This window comes from Heloderma suspectum, chromosome 3 (assembly GCF_057233095.1).
Source record: "Heloderma suspectum isolate Gila_16-S chromosome 3, 16-S_ref, whole genome shotgun sequence".
NCBI classification, from domain to species: Eukaryota; Metazoa; Chordata; class Lepidosauria; order Squamata; family Helodermatidae; genus Heloderma; species Heloderma suspectum.
This window is the reverse complement of record NC_139460.1, coordinates 175,268,424-175,289,736: the sequence shown is the minus strand read 5'-3', so window position 1 is coordinate 175,289,736 and position 21,313 is coordinate 175,268,424. Positions and strand designations below refer to the sequence as shown.

Here is a 21,313-nt window from a genome sequence, read left to right as displayed (position 1 = left end):
TACCTAAAATGGGGAGGCTGAGTCGTAATACCGACAGAGCCAATGTCTGTACTTAACTTGAGGAAAGATTAATTGTGCAAGTCCCTACTGCAAGAAAATCACTGTGGCAAAATATTTAGCAATTTCCAAAGAGGGACTAGATATAATTTTACATTGATATCAGTAATTGCCAACTGATGCCAAACTCCGCCTCCACCTGTCACCATTTTGACTAGCTCCACCCAAATTTTGTGACTGATGGGTCTGTCAGTCAGCTCTCTCAAAGGGACCCCGAGGATAAAAGCTTTGAGAAGCCTTGCCCTAAGTTATAGGAGAGCCTGGGTTAACATATTAAAGTATATCACTAAAGATGATATTAATCCATCTGAAACAGATGGAATCACTCATTTCTGGAACAGTGTAAGTCAGCAGAGCTCGCAGAATGGAGCTCCGTTGACCTGTTCTATTCCAGAAATGAGTATTCCCACTCATTTCCAGGGTTCCTTTCGGAGACAATTTTGGCACGGGCAAGAGTAGGCTTTCTCCATGCAGTAACCCGCCTGTGAAATACACAAGTAGGTAACGATGATAGTCTTCCCTGAAAATTAAAACTGAATCTTGAATTATCTGTAATTTCCACTTGACTATTCCTCTTTCAGTATCAGGCCCAAACTTTTAATTTTCTAATATGTACACATCATCCTGTCATTTTAAAGCTGAACAGTTCCATAACCAAACTAGAAATCTGAGCTAAAGAAATTTATTTCCTCAAAATCCATTTAGGAGAGTGCCTATGAATATTTAAAACTTGATTGCTCATTTATAAAAGGCCTATTTATAAAAGGCCTATTAATTTCAGTAATGTTTTGAGGGAATTGACCACATATATTTTTATTGCTGCAGATTTTATTTATTATACTAACACTGAATGCACTACCTAATCTAAGGAGATCCTGAATAGGTTGTAGATTTCTGATTTAAAGGAAATATACGTTTCATACATGTTCTGTATATACAAAGATATTTTATTATATAGCACTACTTGATGCTTAACAGAATACAACTATATTTCAATATAATCGCATTCTTAACTTATAGAAACATATTGCATTTGCCATGGGAAAATCTAGTGTTCAAGTCTCTAGATTTCTTTATGAGAGCTCTCTTTTGTGCCTCATCAAACCGATGGACTTGGAGATCCTGGTCACGGTCAAATGGCCTTCTCTCCTGGGGTTTATTTTTCTCTTCAGCAGTTTTGCTCTTTAGTTTTTTCTGGTGTATGTCCATAAGAGATTCAGACCTCTGAGAGTCCTGGATAAGAAACGGTATAAAAGATCAAGGTGACGTGTTACAAGAATTATGTAGGCTGAAAGAAAGGAAAGATGAGACACTTTAACAAAAGGCTGCAATCCTACTCATTTACCTTGGAGAAAGTCCCACTAAGCTCAGTGGGGCTTGTTTCTGAGTAGATATTGGGTAGTATCCTATTGTGCCTGCGTGCTCCTGGGACTGGTCACTTGTGCAACTGGGCATCTGCTCTTCTAAAAATACCCCGGAACAAGCAAAAATGCTCATTTCCGGAACGGGGCAGGCCACTGGAGCTCACATAAGGGAGCTCCACTGACCTGTCCCAAGCCGCAAAAGCTCTGTTGCATGAGCAGTTGCTCCCACAAATGCAATGGAACAGCAGAGGGCGAGCAGCCCTCTCGGATACTGCCAATGCACAGGACTGTCCTGCACGCCATCTCATTAAACTTGAAAATGATGGTTGCGTAACTCCACTCTGGGTCTTATTAATAAGAATTCTACCAGAGGAGTAGTGTTAAATACACTGTATAAAGGAAGCATACAAATCCATAAGAACATCAGAAGAGTCCTGCTGGATCAGACCGAAAGACCTACTTAATCCAGCACTCTGTTCACATAGTGGTCAACCAGCTCCCGTGGGAAGCACATAAGCAGGACATGAGTACAACAGCATTGTCTGGCCTATGTTCCCAGCAACTGGCATACAGAGACACACTGCCCCAGATACTGGAGGTAATATATAGCCATCATGACTAGTAAGGTGGTGGCCATCACTACAACTTATGGTAGCAAATTGCATAGTGTAACCATGTGCTGTGTGAAGAAGTACGTCCTTTGACAGATGAGTATAAGAATACTCTGAGAGGCATATCAGAGCTCTGGCTCATCCTGAATTTCCCACGATTCAGCTTAACTGGATGACCCCTAGTTCTAGTATTATGTGAGAGGGAGAAAAACTTCTTCCCAATGACTTTCTCCACACCAAGCATACTTTTGTATGCCTCTAACATGTTTCCCCTTACTTACCCTTTTCTAAGCTAAGCAGGCTCAAAGGTTGTACACTTTCCTAACAGGGGAGTTGCTCCAGCCCCTTGTTCATTCTAGTTGCCCGTTTCTGTACCTTTTCCAGCTTTACAATATCCTTTCTGAGGTGCAGTGACCAGAACTATACACATAATTTCAAGTGTGGTTGCAGCATAGATTTATATAAGGGCAATATGATACTGACAGTTTTGTTTTTTTTTCCTTTTCCTAATTATGCCTAACATGGAATTTAACATTTTCACAGCAGCTGCATACCGGGTCAACATTTTCATTGAGCTATCCACCACAACCTCAAGATCTCTTTCTTGGTCAGTCAATCCGCTAGCTCAGATTAGAAAATATTTTTAAAAACACTCCATTATGGTGCTCTTGATAAGCTTTTAAGGGAACTATCATGATGTTGCTAACATCAACAAATTTCCAAAAAGGTAACAGTTTGAGCACTGAAAATATTACACAGAAACAAACATCACTAGAGAAAAATGTGGAGAAGGGCAATTTAAAGAAATGTGAGACCATACATACATTGTATGTGGACAACTGCTCAGCCAATCTCTTGTCTCTCTCCGACAGGAGAATTTCTGCATCCTCCTTACTGATGGATTTATTGGCATCTTTCTGTTCCTGATAAATAGGAAAAGACCAATTCGTTAGCAGGTACAAAAGGAAATCCATTTTTAAATCAAGGGGAGCCTCAATGACATGGAATATTCTCAGTCCTGAGGACAACTCTTCTTATGGTAGGAAAATTACTGGCCACATTGTACAGGTATGTTCACTGCATAAGTGCAGAATACATTTAAAAGCTGTGAGATTTCTCCCTTTTCAAGCCCTCAGAGCACAAGCGTTAGCTACTCTTGTGTCAGAAGGGGTGTGTGTGTGTTTTCACTTCATGGAACAAGAAGCTTTGCTATCTTAAGGCTGATGACATCTTAGGTTTTGATTTTTCCGTGATGCTCATTTTACCCTTCTACCTAGTGCTGTATTAGAGTGTCCCCTAGAGTGCCAATGCTTACGCTGCAATTTTCTCCTAGTCAGTGGGGCTATTCACATGACACAAGAGCCCACCAACAGCCCCCCGTGGCTTAACTCATGGTGAGGCTGCGACATGTGCGGGGTGCATGCGACTGCCATTTTGAATATGCAACCTCCACTTGGGGGTTGTTGTGTTGTGCAAGCCTGGAGAGCGTGGGTTATACGAAAGTTAACAACCCTTGCATAACACATGGTCCATTTTTGTTTAACCCTCGCATAACCCATGCTCACTGGGTTTGCACAACACAACAACTCCTGAGCGCGGGTTGCCTATGTAACCTGGCACCCATGGCTGCTGTGGCTTGTCGTGGCCACGGTTTGTCATCTGAGCCCAGACCATATGTCTTTTCCACTTCATCCTCCTGTCCTAGAAAAGGCTGCTGGATTTCCAGCTTGCCACTGGGCTTGCTTAGCCTGGAGAGATGGGGCTTGCCCAGCCTCTGCCCCGGCTCATTTCCTCTGCTCCTCCTCTCCAGCTTAATTCATGGCTGGGAAAGAATGGGAATGTTGGACAGCTGGCTGCTGCCACCCCATGCCACGTCTGGCCCAACCTTGCTTACACTCAGTTGGGCTGGCGAAAATGCCGGGTGGACACAAGATTCATCTGCATCCAACTCCCCACACAGGCACTTGATTGCATCTGAGAAACAAAGTGCTGGAATATTTTTGACATATTCCATGAAAGCCACCACAGTCTGACCTTGCAGCTGCTGTGATGCAACAAGAGGAATTATGCCATAAATACTGTGGCACCCTGCGTGAGGCAAGCAGGGCAAAACGGGACAGGTCTAAAACCAAGACAAAATCTTTTTGCTCTGGCTCATCCTGTAACCAACCCCCTTCCTTGCCCCCCAAAAGTCCCTCACTCAGCTTTTTCCCTGCAGTAAAGCTGCTATGCTAATGGCAGCTGCTTCTTTGGCATAAGTGACGAGGGCAGCACTCTTCGCCCTGAGCCCAATTATATGCTCTGCTTCACAGAGCATAAGGTCAGGCTTTCAAGTCTGTCGCAACGAAAAGTCAAAGCCCTTGATTGAAAGCGGCACAGCCCCTTCCCTCAATATGCACTTCCCCTTCCCCAATTACACAGCTGCCCCGAAGTGACTACAGATGCCCCTGCACCAGCAGAAGTCCCAGCTGTGTGTCAGTGCTCCCATACTTGCAAGGAATGGCTGTGTTGAGTCAGCAAGACTGTAATATGGAAGCTAATGTGTATTGTGATATGAGCTTTTGCAGGCAACTTCTTTTACACTAGATATTCTCCAGGTGGCCCAGTGGATGTTTTCATTAATATTCCAGTTCTGCTTTGATTTATGCAGTTTGAGAACATAAGGAATTAGATTTTCACTGGGTAAATCGTAGGATTATTAATGATGAATATTTTGTTTAACAATATGTGCACACACGTGAATGAACAAAGGCTTACATTGGCTCTCTTTTCTCTGTCAGCTGGCGTTTCAGTCCAAACCAATCTATCTCCTGATTTGTCATCGGCTCTTCTTTTGAATGTTCGTGGACCAAGTCCAAAGCTTTTGAGTTCTGGTGGAAGATCTGTCATCCAAGCCTCTCTTTTAACTTGTTTGGACCCATCCTTTAAGAGGAAGCAAAATGAGAAGCATCCATCTTTTCTTGACATTTCCAGGAAAAGTACAGATGAGCTTCATAAAAATGCATGCATAATGCTGATGACACTTAACAAAATTAACATAAGTCATGAATTAAACTTACATCATCTTGACCAAGAAGTTTCTCTTTCATTCTCTGAGCTCGATGTTCAATCTCTGTTGTGGTGGTGGATTCTACTGGCCCTTTGGCAGGCATTGGGCCAATCACTGTTTCATCCTCTTCACTACTATCTGTAGCCTTTATCACAGCATGAAATAAAAACAAATTCCATCAACCCAACGAGCAAAATGGTTGTTGTAGATAATAATATTTATTATTTATATTGCGCTTCAGAGTCTTCAGAGCTTCACAAAGTTGTAATCCATACACCTCTGTAAGTGTATTGGCCCCAGGAGCATAGCCAAGTCATTTGCAATGTTAAGAGGGGCCTAGAGATCCATAATGCTTGCTTAAGTTCATTATTGGTGCAATTCCCATGCTAGTAAGCCTCTGAGCATGTGCAGATGAGTCAAAAGGCTGATAACAGCCTTCTTGGTGCACTCCTTGCTAATGAGGAGCATCTTTTATCTCTGACGTGCCCGGGAAGCAAAGTCTGTTTACAGGTGGCTGTGCCTGAGAACCGAACACTTCTAGCCTACGCTGAGAATGAACACTAGGGGCGCGTGCTGCTGAAATGCTGCTTATTGCTAACCTGTAGAGTATAAGACCCACTGTACCCAGTGGCTCGGAGTTCAGAGAAGCTGCCTGATCCAACCATTGGGTACACCTGTGTGCTGTAAGTTACCCAATAAAGTCCTCCTTGTAAGTAAACCTTTGAGTCTGATTTATCACTATCTTGGCACTTCTAACCTAAGAGTCCAATGTCCACTGCAGGGACAACACAGTAAGGCAGGTTGTTATTACATACGGCAGATGGGTGGAGCTGAGCTGGAACTTAAGTGTCTTTCTACCTTCAACTAGTGCAGGGGTGGGCAGCCTCCGGGGCTGGCACTCTCTCCCGCCCCCAGAACCCACCTCAGCCGAATTTGCTGCCAACGCTGCAAGAAAAATCACAGCGATTTTGCAAGGAGACAAGCCTCACGGCGAGGGTATGCCTCGTTTCCAAGCAGAAGCGCACTGCTGGGAGCACAATTCCACTTGCAAATAAGGGGCATGCTGCCCATACACCTTGTTTCCCTGCAAAATCACTGCAGTTTTTGCCACTGCCACAGCAAATGTGGCAGTGGCAGGGGAACACAGTGGGGGCGGCAAAAATAGCCACGAGGGACCACGTGCGACCTGTGTGTTGCCCACCCCTAATCTAGTTAGTTCACCATAGAGATGAGATTTGAACTCTGGATTTCATAGCTCAGTTTCATAGCTCAGTTTCTTGCTGCTATACCACCCTACTTCTAGACTTGCACTCCTAGCTTTGAACAGTTTTCTGCTCAAAGGTTCATAAAAGATTGACCGTCTTCTCAAGTTGTAACATACATTGTTGTTGTAAAATACTAAATGTGTGTGTTTGCGGGCTCTATGCGGGACTGTTTAGCCTCTGCACCAAACACACCTGAGCTGTGTAACATCTGTTTTCTTCAGCATCTTCTGATAGCTTCTTAAAGCCAGGTGGTAAAGCCGGACCTATAATGGGTCTCAAGAAGAGAAAAAAATCATGTTATATTTTAGTAATAAATATCACCATCCAAAGCAGGGAAGTAGTAGTTATTAGAAGTTGCTGTTAAGCTATAAATACACATCCCAATGGTCCTGCGGAAAAAAATCCTCTGATTTTGGTGTTCTCAACAAAAGCTTAGTTTGCTGTGGTGGTGGGCCCTCTCCCCCTCAAATAGTGATATTCAAACGACACCCAGGCAAATCTACCTGTTCAACCCAGCCCCACCCATCCAAGTTCCTCCCACCTGCTCAATGAACTATTCTCTGTGCAAGCCTGTTACATCCTACAAGCCACGTACTGGAGTGGCTGCATGCGTAAGGACCAACAACCTTCATGTTCTTAATACTTCAGTTGTAGACTGGGTTTCATTACTGAAATTCAGGTTGAAATGTAGAAGTCACAATGGGCTCTGCTTACCCCACTCTGGGCCTGATTCTGAAAATAACTGCCACAGCATTCATCTGACGCCTCTGCCTGCCAAATATTGAAGATAAGCTTGACTTCTGAGCAGGTGCTTCTTTTGAGGGTACCTACCATTCCTCTAAATAGCCTCAGACTTTATCTACAAATATTAAAGAGCAAAGAGGCAATGAGTCAGTCAGACCCAATAAATGGACCTTGGGAGGAATGTAATTGCTTGCTAGTCTGTCAACACTGAAGACAATGCGACACAAGGGCACAAAGAGTGACTCCCCAAACTGCAAGTAATGGGGCTGTGCAATCCCATAGGTGATTTGTCTCCCTGCCTCTAAGGCAGATTAACTGTTACCTCAAGAATTCAATATTTCTGTCTCACAAAAGAAGCTTTTACAACCTCATTGGGATTATTAAAACCTGCAGATTGTAGGTTTATAAATAAGAATCCCATCACAGAATGCATTTCTACTATGAGAAGGCAGAAAATTACTTAATATTTGATTCAGAATTTTGCAAGCCCACTTCATCTAGAAATCGCTTTATCCTCACTAAAATGTTCCTTTGTCTCCCAGGACATATACCAATTAAGAAGAATTATCTGTATGTAATAGACCTACATACACCAGCAACAGAGAACCTTCCTCCACTGCAACAGCAAGAGAGTAATCAGGAGAAATGTAAGTGGTTGTTTTAAATTTATACTCCATCCCAATGAATTGGGGCAGGCAATGAAAGCAAGTGCACCCCAGTAAAACAGAAAGGTAATTTATTTTTCAAGTTGGTATGTATCTAAAGGTTTATCTAAAAATGTTATCTGAAGATTTACTTTCCTTATGCTCCATGTCTAAAAACCCAATCCTCTGAGGTGGCATTAATTAATAAAATGTCAGCAAGGTAGTAAAGCACTCATTGGCTTCCTTATATAGAATCAAAAGGCTGTTAATCCATGGCTTATATTCCTTATAACCTCATATTTTACATACTCTGCCTATAAAGTAGAAAGGACATTAATGGAGCTAATAAAGCTATTCAATTCTAGAGTATGAATAGTGGGACTCTAAATAAAAAGTGTAGTCCATAAAATGCTTTTTCTATTGACCCAGCAAACATAAATGTTGCAGCCTTTAGTTCCAGAGATGAAGCTCTAGGCCCTGCAACAATAGCTACTCCCAGCTTCCTTGAGAAACAAAGACGCATCTGCTACTTTCTAAAACATCACCCCCATCTAGCTGCTGAAAGAGAGAACCAGCTTTTTCTTCTTCTTTTACCTCCACAGTCTTTCTGGTCGAGAAAACAAGAGCAGTTGCTATACAGCAGTTGTTCCCCTTTTCCTCCCATTGTTCTTTAAATATTTTGTACAAGATTCACCAAACAGGGATCGCCCGTATTGGAATTAAATATAAAACACACCTGGCAAAAGTAACAGTCACACACCAGAGTCCTCTCTGAAGGATCCCACAGGCATGATTCTTGGAGAACTATTCTAGGCTGATGTTTTCACGCTCACAACTAGAGTAGATTACACAGAGGTGACTCTGGGTCCTACCCCCACTTGCTACCACCACACCACTCTTTCTTAGTACCCAGGAGAAGAGGGCCAGTACCAAATCTGAGGTGGCAGAGAGAAAAATGTTCTCTGGCGGACCTCCTCCTCTGTCTGGTGGGCTTCCCCAGCTGTAGCAGCAGCTCTCCAAGCAGTGCTGGGTGGTGGGGCGTAGCCACCCTTTAAATTTACCACAGTGCCCCAAGCAACGCTACTTCGGGGACATTGCAGACAATTAAGGGATGACTAGATCTAGCTGCCTGGAGTGCCAGGTCAGGAAAAAGGAACATTATGGGGGTCTCAGGGCAGGCATCAGCAGTGGGCCCTGGGACCCTGGCAGCTGCCCAAGTGCTGATGCTGGCCCTGAAGGAAGGCAGCAGTCCTTGAGTGCTCCCAAATAGTCAGGTAACTGATGTGCTATGCTCACAATCTGCAAGGGTTCACCTGGGATCCAACCCGTCAATATCTCCTCAGACAAGGATCTCTCACAGCAGCACTGTCAATACTAGGGCAATCAGGTTGACTTGAAGGGATTAGGTCTCCAGAGACAAGGCTGCCTTGGTCCCTGCCTCACTTGCCACATCAGCAATATCTGGGACTGAGGAACTTACTAGCAGACTCCTGCCAAACATCACAAAGGGGAAGTTCCACCCCTACCCAGTGCTTCAGGGGTGGGATCCTGGGCTTCACTAGTCAAACCCATCCATCTTGTTTGCACCTTGGTGAGTGCTTCCACCAACGAGCACCGGTAGGTGCTGCACAGAGAAGGCCTGCTCAGATTCTACCCCAGTTTAAGGGAAACTCCAGATGATCCTATCCTGCAGCCCATTAGGGCTGATCAAGTCAGCATTAAGCTGGTTTTACAAAGCATCTTATATGCTTTGTAATGGCTGAGCTGAACTCTTGAAATACTTCAGTGTGGGACAGGTAGTGGGGGGCTTGGGGGGGTAAAGCATATTCATTTGTTTGGTACACTTATATGCCAGTCATTGTATGGAGGAGCCTGGCCTGGTAGGTACAGTTTAAAGGAACTTCAGCCTCCCCTCTTCCCCAGTAAAAAATAATGTTCTCTTATTTACAAGTATAAGCTTATGGAGATATTATTTGGGGCAAATTCAAATGTGTGAATTTATAAAGGCAGTGTCATTTTCACATGGAGACAGAAACATCCCAATTCCCACATAATGAGCCATTCATTTGAAAGCATTAAAAACAAAGCCTTGCCCTATTACAGAGAAAGTGAAATCCATATTTAATCAGTGATTTAATTTATCAGGAGGAGGAATGCAGTCTGGGTCAGGCTGCCCCAGGAGGCAGAATGGATTAAATTAACTTGGATAGAACACCTTCAAAAAGCTCCCCCTTAATTTTATGTCATGACCACTGTAGATGCCTCTCTTCCTAACCAGAAGCAACTTTGGATCAAAGCTGAAAAGAGTAGCCAAAGAGAGAAGAACTGAAGGTGGGACATCCTCACAAGGTACTCCACTGAACTCACCTGTGCCCTCCTGACTACACCAAAAATGCCCACTAAGCATCAGGTGTGCATTTCTCCCAAATAGGGTAGACTGTGACTGGATTTTCATTCTGCTCAGGAAGTACCAGTTTTACTTTTTCCCCTCAGGATAACAGGGCAACCTACTTCAGAATGTCTACGAGCAATGAAAATATTCCCCCAGTTTGCCATCCAGAACACAGACTAGGGGTGGACAGAAGATAGGCTGCAGACCACTGGCCAATACATGGCGGACCACTTAGTGCCACCTACTTGCTGAGATTCCTGCCAAGAATGCTGCACTAGGTGCACCTTGGTCTCATCCAGCAAGAGTGAATACTCATGATCACTTACAGATGGCTAATGCCTTACTGTTAAGAGATCCTCAGTTTGTACTTTTGCTTTTTAAACCTTAAAACATATGGGGTAGACCAAGAGGAATAATAAAAATAAAATTGGACCATACATGCTTGAAGTCAGCTAACCTCTGCTGTAGATCAGGGTACGCAACCTGTGGCCCTCCAAATGTTTTGGCCTACAACTCCCATGATCCCTCACCACTGGCTATGCTGCTAGGCCTGATGGGAGTTGCAGGTGCAAACATCTGGAGGGCCACAAGTTCCCTACCCCTGCTGTAAACTCGCAAAACCTGGGACACCCACTTTCCAAAGGAAGCTTCTGCGGAAGCACAGAAGTCTATTTGATGTTATCTAATGAAATGGATGTCTAAGTTATCAGCCTGTATATATGCTCCACTGTCCCCATCACTAAATGGGCTCTGGTGGACTCTCCTAAAGGAGGACGCAGAGGGACTGCTTGACTTTGGAACTCCTGAGAACTCCTGAGCTATGCTCTCAGGCCATACTATTCCTTCTTACTAGGATGAACCAGCAGGGCTCACATTTATCACAAACCATTTTGGCCACCTTATAGCACCACTTGTGAAAAGCATAGAGCACCTTAGTCACTGACAGAACTTCCTGCTGTTACATACTCTGGACTGACGTCACTGCCACCAAAACAACACCTTGAGGATAAGCTCCCTAAGTGGGACAGATCTGATGTTTCCCGAGTGAGACCCCTTAGATTCAACTCTCTTAAAGAAGGGGCCAAGCATGGCTGTCCTCTTGATGTACACATGGGTGACACTGCAGAAGATCACTCTTGACCTCCACTCAGAATACTCACCAATGCTGCTGCTTGATGCATATGACTATTCTGTCACACACCTGATCAAGTCCCACTCAGAGGAAGGCTAGGGGCTCAAAGGCTCCAGCCAACTTTGCCTGCATCATCTTACTTGCATCATCTGGCTGCAGAATGCACTCCACATTGACTTGGAGATATGACTGGTAGATGATGACCATGACCCCCAAAGTTCTTCAGTTAGGACTCAAATTGGGTCCTGCACCAGCCTCATATATATTACATAGCAGCACTGACACATATTCTGAGAAGAGCCAGGAAAACCATCGGTTGTGTGTCACCCATCTTGAAGCAAGCACAGTGTTAACAGTAACACCATTCTTGTATCTTAAGTAGCCACTCACACCCATGTCGTGTTCCAGAGCTACATGGGGGTCTGGGAGAGCAGCTTTGTAGTATGGCCCAATCCTTCCAAACGTCAGGATGACCTTTCCTGCTTCTCCTTGCTCATTTTCCCAACACCATTTTTGTGCAAAAAAAATAAAAAGTAGTAAAAGAAACACAGAGTTCTGACAGCCTTGCAGTTGACAGGTGGGGAAACAGACCTCATGGAGGAAGAGGCTGAGCAGGTTTGACTGGTGAGGTACCTACCCTTGACTTGACCTACAGATCTACCATAGGGGACACTAGAGTAAAGGAAGCCACTGTCAATGCTGATGAGAGGTCACTGGTGTGAGTTGCATCCAGGCTTCCTGTGGAAGTTTGGTAGACTGAGGATTGTTCTGAACCCTCTTATCATTGCAGCTTAGTGCACCTAAAATTCACATGTTTGAACTGGCAGTTCAGGAAGTTTGCACTTCGTAGACAGGTCTAAAAGCAAGGCTTCAGGCAGGCTTTAAAAGTTTTTGGAATGATTAACTCTAATACCTGTAGAAGATGTGACTTAACATTTTTCTTACATGTGCATATATTCCTGACCGTGACAGATTACAAAAGTCTCAGGTCCTGATGAAGCCACCACCACAGCTTTTTTCAGCCTTTGGCCAGACACACACACACCTTGATTAACATATTCCAAATCAACTGAATTTTCACTGCAGAACTCCAGGGATCTTCTAAGTACTGAAAATTAATAATTAAAAAAGAATTACACCCAACCACATCTCCATTTTTATTACCTTTCCGGGGATTCATCTTGTTTTTTAAAGCCAGGAGGAAGAGCAGGTCCAAAGAATCCATCATCTTCTTCTTCCTGATCTCTTCTCTGCTTTCTGAAATGAGGTCATGCAGCTTAATACTTACGGAAATATGAATGGTAATTACTGACACTTACAAGGAAAAACAACTTGAAGTTATTATTTCAGGAAATCACATCTTATGTTTTATCTGTGTCCTCTGTCTCCATGGTAACCATAGTTAAAGCTCTCAGTTCAACACAGTTAAACTTTGGTAACATAAGCAGCTCACCTATATAGAAAGCCTTACTCCCAACTGAGTGACAGAGTCAACTATTATAAACATCAATGTGCAGAGGTCAACACATTTTGGCTGACCTTGGTAGTCTAGCACAAGTATGAGGGCAAATCGCCACCCTCCGCCCTAGCTCCAAGCTAGGGGATGAACTCATCCCTCTTGTGCAGAACCTGGAAGAGATTTGTATCGCACCAAACCACTCTAACTGCTTTCCAAGCATCTCTGAGGCTCTGTGTGAACCTCCACCCTTTTCCAGGTTCCAGAGAATGGTGAGGGCTCTCACTAGATTAAAATATGCACTCCCCAGTGGCGAGAGGATTGTGGAGGCTTATACATCTATATTCATTTGACCACTAGTAAGTCTTCAATCAATTTCTACATTTGCACTGTTTTAATAGAACAATACTGGAGAAAAATAATTTACACAACAGCATTAACATCTTAGATCATAATCAGGCCTCAAGGATTTCCTGACATGATAATGATGAAGGCTGTGCTTCTCTAACTGTTATAAGCCTCCTCTAGTTTATAACTTCTGGAGAATCACAGCCCTCATCAAAATAATTAACCTTCCCCAAAGTAATGAAATCATTTGGAAACACCTAGCATTTGCCTGCAGGAGACTCAGAAGTCAAAGGACAAAGCTGGCCCAAACTGATACCAGCTAAGCACCTTCATTATATGCCAAAAAATCACTCGGACCTGAAAAGGACTACAAACATATTCAGTATATTGGCTTGGATCTGAAGATACGTTAGCTTAAATAAGGTCATAAAAGCAAAGCTTCCTGTCTCCTCCTCTCCCCCACAACCTTCCGCACTCCCTGAATAGCCTGCTTGGAGTGGTAGGCTCTCCTGTTCAGTGTGGCTCGGCCAGCCATTGGAGAAGGGAAAAATCACCCAAATGGGGCGGATTGCCACCTGATTTGGGGTGATTCCCCCTCTCCCAATAGTTCCAGGCACCACATACATACGTTGTTCAGGAAATCCCTCCAACGCTCCGGAGGGGCTTTTTGGGTGGTGCAGACAGCTGCAAGAAGGAGGAGAGGAGAGGAAACTTTTATTCTGTGAACTTCCTTAATTTAACTTATCTTAGGACCCAAGCCATCAAGCCTGAGTACTGCACCTAAACAACTTCCCAGAAACATATCTTAAGAACATTCCATACTAGCTTGTCCACAGGTGGAAGACGACACAGCTCTTAGGACAGACAAATAGACAGCCATCAAGAAGTTAGAAAGTATATAACCAGCATAAAAACTACTTGGGACTACTTATTCCAATATTTTTATACCAGCCAAAGCCTCTTCCCCATGCAGAGAAGCAAGCAGGAGTCACGAGTTTCCTCAGAACAGCTCAACAGAATTTGGCCACCTTTAAAGCTGTCCATACGAAAGGACCGGTAAAGTATACCACATTGATTTTCTATATTACCTTCACTTGCTGCAAATACACTTCTCGTCTGATTATTGTATCAATAAAGCAACTTGATATGTGGTATAAAGCAGGGGTGGGCAACTTGTGACCCTCCAGATGGCCTACAACTCCCATCATCACTCATTATTGGCTATGCTGGCTAAGGCTAATAGGAGTTGTAGGCCAAAACAGCTGAAGGGCCACTAGTTGCCCACCACTGGTATACACTGAGAGATTTGTGACCAAGAATCAATGCAAGGCTGACTCTTCCCATGTCCACGTTCTCCTGGCTCTACTAGAGCCCTAGCTCAGCTATCTCCAACCTGATGCCCTCCAGATGTTCTGGACTACAACTCCCTTCATCCTTAACCACTGGCAATGCTGGCTGGGACTGACGGGAGTAGCACTCCAAAACTCTGCAGGGCACTAGGTTGGAGATAGCTGGCCTACCTAATACTTCTCTCTTTTCTCATCCTCATGCTTTCAATATATTTTGGGTTTTGTGAATCTGAAATATTGATATTATAGCAAGCTAGAACTAGGTAAATATTGTTCAGTGAATTCTATTCCAAGTGCAGAATGTGTATTCTGACAGTAAACAAATCTGGAATTTTATTTGGCCCAAATGCAGCAACCCCTGATTATTGTAGTTCATGATTGTGTGAACACATGCATATGCCTGCCTGCAGGGATTCAGTTTTTGTCTCCATTTCTTATCTATTGGCCTCACCACACATCCTTTAGAAGTTAAGGCCAAAGAAAGCAGATGCTTTTATTGTCATTCCTCTTAGACAAAGTTTTAAGCTTTATTTCATGAACAGCCCAGAGAACTTTGGCTACTGGGAAGTACACAAATGTAACAAACAAAGAAACAAAACAGCCCTTCAGTTTATTATGTTTTTTCTGGCCTTCACCACTGGACCTACCATCTCACCAGACTTCTAATTATACTATTTATTTATATTTTTAACCTAATCACTTTCAGCATGTAACAAAGTACTGAAACACACCATAGAATGGCCAAATTTTAAAAAGCAATATAATACGTTTTTCAGAAAGGGCCAGATGTCCCCAACTGCTTAACCTTGCCAACTAAGGCCAGCTACTTTGTCCCCAGCTGCTTAACCTTGCCACCTAAGGCTAGCTTGAATAGTAAGGTCCTGCACAACTTGTAAAAGATGGAGAGGCTTGGGCTTTGCCGGGTCTTGACAAAAAGAAGGGGGAAGAGAGTCCTTGCATTACAGCACAGCTGCCACAAATGTTCCTCTACATGTAGTTCACATTTTGGCCTAGTTCTCATTGAGGTGGTAAATCTGTGCCTGGACCGTACAGGTGACAGGAAGGCAACAGTGGTAGGGGCTTACATGATGGAACATTCCATACACAAAAAATCCTAGAACACAGAAAACTAGCACATCAAGGAGAAGAGTTCTACATTAGCCTTCTGACCGATATGCTTGTTTTCTAAGCACAGATATTTTTTTGTGTATGGAGGAACATTCCATCAAATGAGCCCAATCTGCAATGTGAAATGGTGCAGCTCAGACTAAATGAGAACTAGGCCTCTAACAATGTACTGATATAAATATTAAGAAAATACCCGTGGTTGATTTAAAATGTGCAAATGGGGAAGAAGGGAGAAGATGGTGTTTTAAGTACCTTGGGCCCAAGCAGTTTAAGGCTGTATAGGTTAAACCAGGACTGTGAATTGTGCTAGGAAGGCAAGGGTTGCCATGGAGACCAAAAGGGTGCAAGCGTGAAACACTGCATCTAGCATGTAAGTTGAAGTCTTTGAAAACAATAAAGCTGGAAGGCCTCATCACTACCTGCAGACCAACCTGATAAGCATGGTAGGTACACAGACAGACTCCCCAGGGCTTCCAGAACCAAGAACACACAATCTAGGTTGCACAGATTAATTCCAAACAGCACAGTAGTGTCCTAAGAAAGCCCTGCTAGTGTGTCAAGAGAAATAAATTAATGTAAAATAATTGTAAAGCTGCTGTGAGCCCAAATTATCCATTACAGAGGAAGTGGCTGGCTGAATGTCTGCCTGATTTACTGCCCTGGCCTTGTCTCCTCCTAATCAGCCTCTGCTACAGAACGGTAATGCTGCTGCATCTCGGCACTGGGTGAGACTGGATCACTGTCAACAGCTGAATTGCCTATCATCAAAGGAGGCATGCACAGAACAGTGACTTTCACAGAACCACAAGGAGTGGCCTCCTCTGAGGACAGCGAGTTGTCAAAAAAGCATGCTTCAACTATTTAAAACTTGGGAAACAGCACTGAAAATCTTCTGAAGGCCAAGATATATTTGCAGGTGACTGTCCCTTCATTCCTCCCCTTTTTTCCCTGTTCCAAATTCTACAGAGTACCAAATTTGAAATCCAGAATAAGCACCTGTCCTGATGCTTCACCCAGCCCAATCTTTAATATACCGTCTTTAATATATCATCTCATCCTGAATTAAATTATAGGTAGTTCATTTCAATTTACCAGTAACCTGAACCTCAAACTATCCAGTAGGAAGGGACCACACAGAGGGGACATGCCCAAGCTTCCTAGAACAACATCCTTGCTAGATCTTCCTTTTCTTCTTGCCATGCCTACTTATCACTCTGTTAACTGGCTCTCCATATTATCCTCTTCCCACTGAGCATAATGTCAGCTCCCTATGATAAATCCGTGTCCCTGAAGACAGCAACTGCTTGGTAGAATAAAGGCCAGGGAGGGATACCTAGGCCAGGCATGGATACCTAGGCCAGGTATACTCACAGGTATGTTAGGCTAGCAAGTAGCCAGAAGTATGCTATCCCTTGATTTTTCCAGTCTTCTCCCTGTTCTCTTTCTCCCATCTCCATGCCCTACCCCCACAAAAGGGGAATTCACAGCTATTTCCCAACCAACCCTAGTCCCAGATCCTTAACACACCCTCAGACTAGTAAAATAATAGTAATGATTATGAATCTTCCATTCATTTCTTGGTCTCTTATGCTAGACTACTCTCTCTCTCCTTCCCTCCCCAAGAGCTCCAGGCCCATAGCCTGTGCCATCCACTAGGGGATTAGTCTTCAGCTGGTGAGCTAGGCTCTAGAAGTTGGCACGTACTGACCTAACAGGGGATACACCAGTGGCTTTTTTGCATTTGGCATTTTTAAAAAAGCAAAACTAAGACAGGGACAGACCAGACAAAAAGGACAACAAAGCTCCTTCACCTTCAATAGTATACAGAAGAGGGAATTGTAGCAGTTAGTTACAGCATTATGCAGGGGTGAGAACTGCTGCACCTGTCAATATTCTCTCTTCTGCACAACTATTAGTGGAACAGGAGCCCTATCCCTTTTTTGCATCTAGTCACCCTGTAGCAGGAAGAAAAATGGATATACATATATTCAAAAATTAATAGCAAGTCCTATGTTGCAGCTTTAGAGTTCAAGGTGGGTCCTGGGTCTGAAAAGATTCAAGACTATTGCACTAAGGATCATTTCCCTGACATCCTTCACTAAATCCTCCCAGCACATATATAATGCTAAGTCAAAAGTCTCAAAATCAGCATTTAGCTTCATAAAAGGGGCCTGAAGCGTGCTTTAGAAATTATGAGGCTTCAGCATGAGGCAGAGTTCATTTAATTTGCCTCTCTTTAACATGATGCTGAGAAAAATTATACACTTATCAAGATGGTACTTCATTGCATGTTTTAGAAACAAAATAAATAAAAGTGCTGTTATTTGCTGGAAGTGTCGGGACAAAACAGATTACTCTGTTTTCTAGTGGAAATGTTCCAATCTCTAGTGGAAATGTTCTTTAGCTCAAACATATTGGAGAAGAATGACACTTATTATAGGAAAGATTTTAGAATATGGAATTCCTTTGAACCCAGTAATTTTGCTTTTGAACTTTACGGAGGAGTCCATAGTTCAAGAGCACAGGAATTAGTGTCTTATATGATACCTTCCTTGGAGATCTCAGAAACCTTCTCCTGTGAAAGACTGGTATGATATGTGGGACCTAGTAGTGATGGCTAAATTAACTCATCAGACATAAGGAGATGATATCCTTGCTACAGCTAGCAAGGGAAATCCCTACCGGCAGTGCCTCCATGGCAGATGCAGGGAACCTGGTGAGTGGCTAGAAATGACTTGGTGGGCCACATGCCACACATTTTGCACTCCTAGTTTATGTTAACAAAATATTGTATGTATTTTGTAATTCTTTGTATTCCATTGAAGTTTATTCTTGTATGGAAATTTAGTTTGAGGATTATTGGAAGAAAATATCTTTTTTCTGCATGTTCCATAATATAATGAATGGGCATAACAAACTACAACAACAAACTGAAAACAACAACAACTAAAATAATTAGTCTTTTCATCAGTGACCATTTCAAAAACAGTATGTCCTTATCAGAGGTGCCTCTAAACCATAAGGACCACACAAAAGGATGTCAAAGTGTTATGCCCACAGGACTAAGGAGGAGTCATACCTCAGTGGAATAACATAGGCATTGCCTGCAGAAGATCCCAGGTTCAATCCTTGGTAGCTGGCTCAGGAAGATCTGAGCCCTGTCTGAGATCTTGGAGAATGACTGTCAGTATACCTGACTAGATCCATGGCCTGATAAGGCAGTTTCATACATTCACGCCAATGCACTAACCTGGGTATGGGACTTGAATCTTCATCATCTTCAGAATCCCAAACCATTTCTTTGGGTACATGAGTAGAGGTGCATTCCTTGTCACAACCATGTCTATCTAGGTTGCTTTTGTAGCCAGGAGGTAATGCTGGCCCTGCAACTAAACAAAACATCTTATCACTGAACATTTTATATAACATTTTCTCATTTGTGTTTAGACTACATTTTTCAGACAATATTTCTTAGAGCTGATAATTATTTTGAAATGTAGCACTAATTCAAAATAGCTGTGAACAACTCCCTTAAACCATGTATTTCCAACGGCTAAAAATAACTTCTATGTCAAGAAAGCTACAGTAGGGGTGCAATTCTATCTGGACAGTCGTCAGCCTCCAGAATCAGAGGCTGCCAACTATCCTATGCAAGGTGGCTACAGCATGGAGGGGATCCTCTCCTCTGTGCTCCAGTCGCCCTGCACTTTGGCTAGGCGGGTGATTTTGCCCGTCTAGCCAGGGCTTCGGGGAGGGGCAGGGAAGGAGCCTAGAGCCCCAATAGGAAGCTGTATAAAGCAACTTCTACAGTCTCCACCCCTGTCCCGCACCTTTTTCCCCGTCTCCACACTCAGTTTCCAAGCGTGTAGAGGTAGCTGGCGTGGTTCTTTCCGCACCAGCTATGAGGGGGCAGGGGAGGGGGCAAGGAGAGCAGTTTCTGGATCCCGGGGTCAGAGGCCTGGTTCTGACCTCTGATCTGCAAAATGGAACAATCCTATTCCCCCTCCAGACACTGCCTATGGAGCATAGGATTGCTCTCTCCATAGATTTTAATTTTTTTTAACATATTAACAGTGCAATCCTATATACACTTTCCAGGGAGTAAGCCCCATTGAACTCATTGGAGCTTTTTTCTGAGTAATATGGATAGGATTGCACTGTAAGCTAATTTACAGCAAAGCAGAAGGTAATCTAGTACAGACATAATTGAAATACCTCTCTAAGAGAAGGTCAGAAGATTGGAAGTGTTATGATTTATCACCATATAAAATTTTGGACAGCTAATTAAAAGTTGTTGGCTTCTGTAATTTAGTTGTCTGCTGTGTATGAGTTCCATGTGATGTAGTCATTTGCAATTTATAAGCTCCATATGATGTAAGCTTGCCATACTGAATAGATCACATATAAGTATAGATACTCACAGTATACAATCTTAACCATGATTACTTAGAAGTATGTCTGACCGTGCAACAGGACTTACTTCCAGATAAGTGTGCATAGGATTGCAGCACTACTGTCATACATATTGATAACAGAAAATATGCATATTTTCACTTTCCAGTTTATGTATCACTGATTCTGGATAGCAAATATTTTTCAGATAGTCTTCTATGGATGTCAGGGTTCTTATGGTGTTTTGCCTTGTTTGCACTACTTCACAAACACACTGCTGCCACTGACAGTAGCAACTGCTCAGTTTCAGTAGTGGAGAATAGCAAATGTTTAAGAACAGCAGGCCTAGTTCTCACAGTAGTAGTACCACATCAAGCCACAGGTGAGGGGCTCACATGATGATGACCCTCCATTTAAAAAACCCTCCCTCCATACAGAAAGCTAACACATCAGAGAAGTGTCCTAACCTAACTTTCCTCCTGACATATTAGTTTTTTTAAGAATCTTTTTTTGAAGCAGACTGTTCCCTCATGTGAGCTCTGACCTACCACCTCAGTGAGAACTAGGCTACAGTAAGCAAGATAACTACAGCTGTTACAACCAGCTGAAACACCACAAAAGAGCAAGTTTTTGAGCTCAACAGAATTCTTTACGTCAGATATTAACACCTTTTTGGGGTGGTTTGCTTGTTTTTGCTTCACAACCAGCCTGAAGAAGAATGCTTCCTCAGTATTTCATAGCATTTCAATTGATCCTAATAAAATATTATACTGTTGCTGATTTTTCCCCCGGATGGCCCAGAAACACTACCTGTAACATTTGTCTACCAAGGGAAATTATAAAGCTAGCAATTTTAGTGGCAGATTCAAAATCCTTCCTCGACCAGAGTGAGAAGACCCAGTCTAAAATTTGTAGGAACAGCTTGTTACACAAACGTTTTTATATGCTGCAGAAGTAGTTGAGATCTAAGGTAAGAACCAGGAACTGTTAACCCCTGAAATGACACCCCCTTTGGCATCACTTCCTGCTTTCTACTTCCGGTGACGCAAATGACCCCGCTCATCCGCCCCTGATCGGGAAACAGGACGTAAATAAGAGGCGGGGCCATCTCCCCCTCCCAGCTGCCATGGCCTCCGCCCTCTTCTCACCCTGGTCGAGGTCTCCGTCAGGGTCCGTCTCGGCGGCAGAGCAGGCAAAATGCGGAGGTAGCGCGGGCCTGATCTGGTCTCGCGACGCCATAGCACGCGAGAAAGTGGGAGGGCAGGACAACGCGTAGGCAAAGGGGGGGGGAGAGAAGCGCCTGCGCAGTGACGTCCGCTTAATCAGGCTTTTCCAGGGCTTCCTTCCGCCTCACCCTTCTTCGGCCCCCAAAGGGCCGCTTC

The 21,313-nt window shown here is 43.5% G+C and overlaps 1 protein-coding gene across 2 annotated transcripts; it reads right to left on the bottom strand.

The window, feature by feature from the left end:
• Positions 1-983: 983 nt before the first annotated feature.
• Positions 984-21,300, bottom strand: GPALPP1 (GPALPP motifs containing 1). Of its 2 annotated transcripts, none has more exons than XM_084844955.1 (8): positions 21,080-21,300; positions 18,790-18,928; positions 12,423-12,515; positions 6,539-6,620; positions 5,092-5,226; positions 4,790-4,954; positions 2,857-2,955; positions 984-1,290 (listed from the first exon to the last, which is right to left on the bottom strand). In XM_084844955.1, exons 1-8 carry the CDS (start codon positions 21,168-21,170, stop codon positions 1,072-1,074), a joined length of 1,023 nt encoding a protein of 340 aa, XP_084701081.1. In that variant the 5' UTR covers positions 21,171-21,300; the 3' UTR covers positions 984-1,071. The 2 variants fall into 2 exon arrangements, with proteins under 2 accessions (XP_084701081.1, XP_084701082.1); XM_084844956.1 differs by having other exon boundaries at positions 18,790-18,922.
• Positions 21,301-21,313: the final 13 nt, after the last annotated feature.

Excerpts from the sequence above, each read along its gene's own strand:
- GPALPP1 (XM_084844955.1), bottom strand. The coding sequence starts at position 21,170 with ATGGCGTCGCGAGACCAGATCAGGCCCGCGCTACCTCCGCATTTTGCC. Across the intron at positions 12,516-18,789 it reads GATTCAAGTCCCATACCCAG|AAAGCAGAGAAGAGATCAGG; the intron begins GTTAGTGCATTG and ends ACCTCATTTCAG. Across the intron at positions 6,621-12,422 it reads CAAGATGAATCCCCGGAAAG|ACCCATTATAGGTCCGGCTT; the intron begins GTAATAAAAATG and ends TCTCTTCTTGAG.